The 8,825-nt window shown below is 32.4% G+C and overlaps 1 protein-coding gene across 1 annotated transcript in view; it reads left to right on the top strand.

Moving 5' to 3' along the window:
- Window positions 1-7,909, top strand: part of LOC134682978 (N-acetylglucosamine-6-sulfatase-like) — a 37,060-nt gene extending 29,151 nt beyond the window's left edge. The window contains exons 9-12 of the mRNA XM_063541947.1: window positions 849-952; window positions 2,726-2,929; window positions 5,448-5,567; window positions 5,996-7,909. Of these exons, the coding sequence (XP_063398017.1) occupies window positions 849-952; window positions 2,726-2,929; window positions 5,448-5,567; window positions 5,996-6,196 (629 nt within the window). The 3' untranslated portion in view covers window positions 6,197-7,909. The remainder of the gene's footprint in view (window positions 1-848; window positions 953-2,725; window positions 2,930-5,447; window positions 5,568-5,995) is intronic.
- The last annotated feature ends 916 nt before the right edge of the window (window positions 7,910-8,825 follow it).

Consider the following 8,825-nt stretch of genomic DNA (forward strand, 5'->3'; position numbering starts at 1 on the left):
ACCTCAAAACACAGTTCAAGAATGATTTTGGGTAGTGTCACTTTTATAGTTCTTGAGTCATGTCCCTTTGAAATCTTATATGCAAGCAGGGGCATTATCTGTGTTCCATGGACACATTCCTCATTTTTTTTAGTTTTGAATTAGGTGTCATTAGAATTTTGTGCCTTTGTTACACTATGTATAAATCTGTATAATCAGCATCATTTAAACAACAAAACTCCAATACAAATTTACCAAAAACTAGTATGTAGAGGCTGCTTCACAGAGATCTGTTTTTGTATTGCATCACATTGCATACTGTACTCCAAATTAATTTCACAAATAACATCTGAAAGTTTGTGTGTTTTGACAAAGTAAAATTGGTAGAAATACCAAAAAGAGGTAAAGCATTAAATTCTGTGAAATTTGGAGATGAAGTCAGTCAAAAAGGGAACAGTTGTGAGTAGCCCAGCTAGCTTTGAAACAAATGGCATGCCAAATCTAACAAAGATGAAATATAAATGTACATCAATTTGTAGAAAAATTATAGCATAACTTTAAAACAAGGAATTATTTGAATCTGGAATCATTTTGAATTCTGGAAAATTGATTAGAAATGTATGATGAAATCTGACCCAACTAAATAGGGTTAGCCATGAATGTATGGCTAAGGTTAATTTTAGGCTCACTATCATTTCAGTATGAACTAACTAACCCCCCGTAGCCATGTGCACATGGCTAACCCTATTTATTTGGGTTAGTTTTCATCATAAATTTCTTATTAATTTTCTAGAATTCAAAATTATTCCAGATTCAAATAATTCCTTGTTTTAAATACTATTAAGGTATAACAACTTTTGCTCTTGTAGGTCAGTTTTCATTGCCTAATGATAAGCGCCAGTTGTATGAATTTGATAACAGAGTCCCATTTATGGTTCGAGGACCTGGCATAAAACCTGGTTCAACATATAATGTAAGTATCATAATGACTATACAGTTTCAGATATACTAGCAGGCAGTGATAACCACTGAATGACTCACAATTTGAATTTTAGTTTCAAACTGTCTGAGAGAAAAATACTGGTATATCACAATCATAGCTGTAGTGGAATCTGTTTTTCCAGGGGCATAGCTACCCGGAGGCACGACAGCACGTGCATCCACGTCGTTTTCACAAAAAAAAAAAAAAAACGAGGAGAGAGAGATGAGTTGGTCAATCGGAATCGGACAGAGTGATGCATGTATTATCTATGATTATTATGATTAGGAGACTGTTGGTGTCTTTTCCATCCATCTCGGATATTAGTTTGACAAGTCAACCAAGTGACAAGTGTTCGAGTCATGCAGAAAAAGATCTTCGCTAACACGCAGTTGCATGCATATTGATTCAACATGCAAGAAAGAAATGGCCAAATAATAATTTATAATTAAATTGAATGTTATTAAACACCAATGTTGTCACTTATTAATTGATAAAATATCATTAATTAACAACTTTTTTTTTCAAAATATTTAATTTTTTTAAATTATGACAAAATCGGAATGTAACTTGTATCTTTTACAAGATTTAAATTTGTAAGACTCAGTCTACGACATGTAGTTTTGAAGCACATTTTACAGTGTACAGTTCATCAGTTTGGAATGAGATGTACCAATCAGCATTAGAATTATCAGATCCCTTCGATATCGTTAAAAATATGCTGAGGCGATGTAGTCTACAGACTACTGGAGCCAATCAATCTGCAACCACGCCAAAACAGTATCGGAAAGTCTATTTTTTTGCTTTCATAGACCATATGATAAGGGAAGTGGAGAGTGGAGTCCCGTCAAGTATTATCAGAAAATCTCTTCTTTGCGCTGTATCTGCTTCATCGAGTTGTAGAATATATCCGGAACGAACAAATCTCAATATTGTCTGAGACATACGAAACTGACCTGGCATGTAATTTTGACGCATTCAATTTGGGTAGCTCGATGCCGAACACGTACGCTGGTTGATAACATCTCGCGAGTGCTACCATGCCATGATGGAGATATATCAGTCACAGTACTAAGTATCTTATTGAAAACAAATGTAGGATCAACAATGAACAACAACAGTTACAAAGCATAACTGCATATCCATCTGGATTTCAGTGTGAATATTGACTAAGTTATAGAGAAGTTTGTTTCTGCCCAGACCCGAAGAGCAGATTTTGGACAATCTTGAGCAAATACTGTATCACAAATATGTGTTGTTTATGTATTACTCTATTCAGAAGATTTATTTATAGTTTTACATTCATAAATTTTTATCTAGTACATATAGCTCCTCTTTAAACCGTCCTATGACCGAAAACTGAAAAGAAAAAAAAATCTGCATAATAGGGTCCCAAAAAAGTTTGGCCTCACTACGCTCGCCGGTAGTTGCTTCCACATCATTTAATTCTAGCTCAACCCTGTTTTTTAACAATTTTTATCAATGTGTAGGAAAATTTATCATTTCCTCTCTGCAAAACAATCCTTTTATCTCTCTATGTGATGTCATTAGATATGGTGGCATAGTCTATAGCCAGATAAGAGGAAACTAAAGTGAGAAATTCAAAATCATAATTGAATTTTAATATATAAATGAATAACTGAGACCAAGAAAACCACAAATTGATTATTAAAAAAAATATAATCAACTGCTCTGGAAAGAATCAATAGGTTTAGAATAAAAGAAATATCACAACTTGAGTTTATTATACAAATTATTTGATTTTAGTCTCCAGTATCATCTATTGACTTAGCCCCAACATTTCTGGAGATAGCAGAATCAACCATACCTACAACAATGCAAGGGGAATCATTACTGAAGTTACTGACTACACAGAACTATAACAGATCGTCACCTATCTTATTAGAACATTATGGAGAACATAAAGATGAAATCCAAGGTTGTCCTCAGTACAAAAATCAAGGCATGGCAGTAAGTTATTAGAATAAAAAAAATATACTTTTCTTTGCAAAAGAGAGTTGAAACAGGACAAACAATAGTATTCAAAGTACAACATAAAAAACTAATAACTGAGCAACAGGAACCCCACCAATATCCAGAGATGATCACAGGTGCTTCCAAATTGTAAGCTCTTTGTATTATACACATGAATTCTGTGGTATTGGGCATATTAAAAATCCTGTGATTGGTTTTATTCATTAGGTCACATTTAAGAATGATGGGATTGTGGGACAACAATAGGAACATGTTGATCATCATCTTTGAAACAAATATTTAATAGTTGAATTTTCGATTTGGAAATGAGTTCTTAAAGTAATTACATGCACATGAATGAATCAATCCCCAACCTTCCTTTTATGGTCATAAACGGTATGTTTAAATTACATAGATTTCTATTTACTTATACTAAAGTTACAGTGCAAAAACCAAATGTCTTCGGACAACGACGAACCAAGGTCATACCAATATACGACCAAAAGTTTTCCTTTGTTGCGGTTGTATAAAATTTGAAAGACAGAAAAACAACTGTTCACAATATAGAAAACAAAAGTCTGAGCAACACACATTCTCACCTAACAATCTTTCATACAGAATCAACTATTTACATAATAGTTAGTTATTGAAAATCTGGTCATTATCGTGATTTATTTACCAACTTACTACAATATGTATAGAAATGCCCATGCTTTATAAAAGGAAAATTTCGACATCTGGTCATTATGAATGGAGAAATTGCTACAGCCAGTCATTACGAAATCTCAGTCATGCATTATGAAATCTCAGTCATGCATTACGAAATCACACCCGTGCATTATGAAATCACAGTCATGCATTATAAACAGATGAAACGGGACATTGATTAAATCAAAATGTTGTTTATTTTTTTTAATAAGTGTGACATATTTTAATTTTTTTTTAAAATTGATATCATAAAAACAAGTTTAAATGATGTTCATTGACATCGTTTTGTAACGACTTGAAACGGAAATATTTCACAGCCTTTTTCGAGTACGACTTTCGATTATTATTACTGTTTCATTTCCGTTGTTCAATTCTCAGAATGCAGACTTATGTATAGTTAAGCTGTCTTATTTATTCTTCCCAGCTACTTTTTATTTGCTAGATGAAATGAATTTTAATAGCATAAAATTAAGTACTTGGATGAGAAATCAGAAATTACATCTGACAGTCACAATGTTGACCAAAATTCCATGCGAAATTGAATGCAAAAAGACAAGTTGTAGTTCAGCTATGAAATTCCTGTATCTTCTTCACGGTAAGTTTCTCACTCTTTAATTGTTTAATAGAAGAATTAAAACCATTTAATAAAAATGTTATGAAACCGGCTTTTCTGTATTGGTCCTGTTGTAGTTTGTGGATAGCTGTATAATTTTGGATCCGAGACTTGAAGACTGTTCTTGAATGAAGTTGCCTTAATAGTTGGTTAATAAAAGGATCATTATATGGACTTTTTCAGATTGGCCCTGTAACATGCCCTTGATATTAAAAATAGCCTCGGACAGTTGTAATGGCCCTAGGCGTTGCCTCAGAGCCATATCCTTGGCCATTATCAACACCTCAGGCATGTTACAGGGCCAATATGAAAAAGTCCATACATTAATACTATAATATGGACTGCTCACAGGACAGTGGTATTGACTGAGACAGCGATTATGACTGAGCCGAAGGCGAGGTCATTATCGCTGTCACAGTCAATACCACCGTCCTACGGGCTGTCCATATATCACGATAATGACCAGTTTTTTTCAATAACTATAATGTTTATTTCATTGAGAAACTATGTTTTAAAAAGAATTAATAAATTCAAATTGTTTAAAGTAACCTCGAGATAATGTACGATTTTGACCCCGGGTTCAATTTTTAGGGGGTTCAAAATACCATATGACACATGTCATAGTTTTAGATATTTATATTAGTCACTTTAATATTTGAAATACAAAATAAAGTTTACTATAATTGCATCAGTAGCAAAACGGTCATTAGAGTTGTCTGCACTAACAGACGTGTCTTCCATTTTCATAACTGTAAACTGCAAACACATATTGCGCTTTATTAAGGAACATCACTCATACAGACAAACCACGCCCCACCAGTCATTATCATGTAAAAGTCTGTTAACGACCGGTTTTCCAGTCCGTTTTGTTCTGTTAATGACCAATGGAACTTATTACTGAGGAATAAAGAATGTCATGTGGCCTCTTTTTATCCAATAAGATAAGCTTATTCTTAACCGATATAAAATAAAATGTGATTTTTATCTGGAAGTCCATTATTAATGGATAATTAGAGAGGCAATATTATCATGAAATTAAACTAAAATATGTTGGGTTTTTAAGTCAAATTTGCTTCAAACTCTTTTCCTGAAAAATTCAGGCTATCATAAAGATTACATTATTTTAAAATGAGAGGAAATTTACCAAACATTCTTCTTTTTTTATTCGATTTACTAGTACATATTTATTTTCAGAATTGTGACAACCATTGTGTTTGTGAAGATAGTCATAACAACACATTTAGATGTGGGGTGATGTGGGGTGAACCAAATATAGATAAACAGAAATTATGTTATGTGATGGAAGACCATGCAGTAAGTTAATTAGGGAATTTTACATAATTAAAATGGGATTTATTAAACTGATGAATGCTATTTGGATGATAAAAAAAAACAACGTGTTTTTACATTGCTGAAAATGTCTGGATTGAACACAATAATAGGATCATATAATAATGTAAATGGAATGCAAATAAATATCTCATCACATATTTTCTGTTATGACAAATGGATATTCAGTATGTGTCCAAATTTTCTTTTAAGTGTAAAGGTTTGAAAATACAATGTACTAGGACCAATGAAAATAGAGTGCATGATACAATTTCTTTTCTTTTTTAATGTTTATTCAATAAAAATGTATTGTATAAGAAATATTTACTAAAATAAGAAATGTACCAACCAATGAAGCTTTTCACATTGTTTTTCCAGATACATACTGTATTTTTTTCATATTTTTTTTTCAGACTTTTGTAGAACTGTATGATTTGGTAAAGGATGAAAATGAACTAAACAATATTATAGATTATATTGACAAACCAGGCTTTGAAAAAAATAGGGACATGATAAAAGATATGAAGAATTGTAAAAAATGTCAGCATATTCTTAAATTCATGGAAGACTGCAGGGGACATAACTGTGAGAAGATTATCAACCTGCTTCACTGACTATAGAGAACACTGTATGGGACAAAAGTGCAATTACTGTTTTAACTTCGTTTCCAATTGCAAAAGCAAGTTGAGTCACTGCTCAGCTCAGTCCAATATTCTGCCAGTTTTCTGTTTGTCTGAAATAGTTTTGGTGGAAAACATCTAACTTTACTTATGAAAAGAAGATGTGGTATGATTGCCAATGAGACAACTATCCACAAAAGACCAAAATGACACAGACATAGACAACTATAGGTCACAGTACGTTGACTTTTATGAGAAGGAATAATCTTCAGTTATGTTTCAGAATAGGTGTAACCCCTATCAATTGCATGCAGCTATGCAGGTCCTAACCCAGTTGGGCTTTTTTTGCAAATACTCAAGTAGTTCAAAACAGTGGAGGTCATTTTCTTTTATTTTGATTAAAGTCATAATAAACGAGTGACCCGTGAAAAATAATGTTATTACAATTCTTGAACAAATGCATACAAACATCATAAACTTAGTCTTCTGTGCACGATTTTATCATTTTTTTCGTATACATTATGTATAATCGTCAATTTTTTTTTCAATCAGTCAGTGTTATTGTGAAAATATGGCAGGTAGTTAAAGTTCATGTTTTGAAACCAAAGTTGAAAGATTGTCACCTGTTTGTCAACAATCAACAAAAAATAAAATTGAGAATGGAAATGGGGAATGTGTCAAAGAGACAACAACCCGAACATAGAAAAGACAACAGCAGAAGGTCACCAACAGGTCTTCAATGTAGTGAGAAATTCCCTCACCTGCAAGCTTCCTTCAGCTGGCCCCTAAACAAATATACTGTGGATTCATTATTATTCGTTGGATACCAATTTTTGTGGGTTTCGTGGGAACAGGTGAACCACGAATTCAAATGTTCAACGAATATCATATTTTCAATAGGCTTTATATACAGAGATCTACAAAACCACGAAATCAAATATCCATGAATATGCAAGTTTTTAGCAATCCACGAAAATTGATACCCACGAAAATAAATGAATCCGCAGTTCAGTGATAATGAACGCCATACTAAACTTCAAATAGTACACAAGAAACCAAAATTAAAAATAACAAAAAGCATGGATGTTGAACAGGTGTTTAACATGTACAATAACATAATAGTTTATTTAAAGGACATACATGCGTAATGCAATCACCAGAGTTTTACGAGATGGGTCATGCTGAGGTCACTTTGCATACGGAAAATATTTCAGGGGAAATTGCTTCCTGGGAGTAAGCAATTAAAATAAAGTAAACTTCTTCTGAATATGAACAATCTACAGAATTGTCTTCAGAAAAAAGTATATAAACATAAGTTTTATAGTGAAAAGTATCCATTGAGTTATAAAAAACATATGCATTAAAAAAAAATTATTTGAGGTTTCTTATGACTTTAGGTTAATGATATCCCAAGTCTGAAGCCTTTAATTCAGTGCTAGTTTGTTGCTGTATGTCATATTTGTTTTGTTTATTATTTTGTACAGAAATTTTGCTATTAGTTTTTTTATTTTTAATTGTTTTACATAACAAAGTAATTTCAAGGCCTTTTATAGGTTACCATGTGCCATGGGTTTTGCTCATTGTTAAACACAGGACAGTGCCATAAAGTTGTTAACTTTATGCCATTTGGTCTCTGGTGGCGAGTTGTACCATTCTCAATTATACCACAATTTCTTATTTTTATATTTTAAACTTTATTTTGATATTTGGTCATTGCTAATTTAGAATAGAGCTGAGAGACTTCATTGTTTAAGAAGTTGCATGAATACAAGTGTAATCTTTATATCATTATCACCTACATTTTACTTAGTATGGATCCTGATTTATTTTTATACTCTATTGTTTATAAGTTTACAAATATATAATTCATCATGTTTATACTAATTTTATAAATAAACTACAAAAACTAGAATCCATGCTTTTTTTTGTGCTAACATATTATCTGCAATAGTCATAAGAACTTACATATATGTCATGGATGAGGAAGAGTCTTGATTTTGAGGTCGAATGTCAAGATCTCAGCAGCTGTAAGAAGACTTTTGGGTTTTTTTTCAACAACAAAATAGTTTGTCTGTAGACTACGTTCTCTATTTTCCTCAACACAAAAATCTATTGTTCTATTACAAATCTACAAAGATCACAAGGCATTGGTGCTTCTGCAACTTTGATCAGAGTCTGACAAAATCTTTCTGAGCTTATAACAAGGTGAATGCTCTCCAAATGTCCAGACAACTTGGTATCCAGTTGTACAGTTGTCAAACGTTAAATTTTGGTTACATAATATAATATTTTGTGCCATACACAATTTGTTTACCTAACTCGGTTTGATTAATACTCCATGGAGATGGGAAATCTTATTTTTATGTTGGGGTGTAAAGGTCAAAAGTCTATGTCAAAGCAGTGATTGAAAGACTGATATTTGAGCTAAATTTTGGTTTTTATGTGTTATGTTGTGTATAACTGTCCAAATTTAACAATGTTTCTCTTCAATGCCCCATTGCATGAGATGGAAACCAGTAGACAACTTTCGAGTTTGATGCATTTACGACAAAAACTCTGGTTTTAGTGAACGTCATTTGTGCTTTTAAGGGCGTCGTCACTTCCATTCCAATGTTGAGCGAGT

Source organism: Mytilus trossulus, chromosome 9, assembly GCF_036588685.1.
Source record: "Mytilus trossulus isolate FHL-02 chromosome 9, PNRI_Mtr1.1.1.hap1, whole genome shotgun sequence".
NCBI classification, from domain to species: Eukaryota; Metazoa; Mollusca; class Bivalvia; order Mytilida; family Mytilidae; genus Mytilus; species Mytilus trossulus.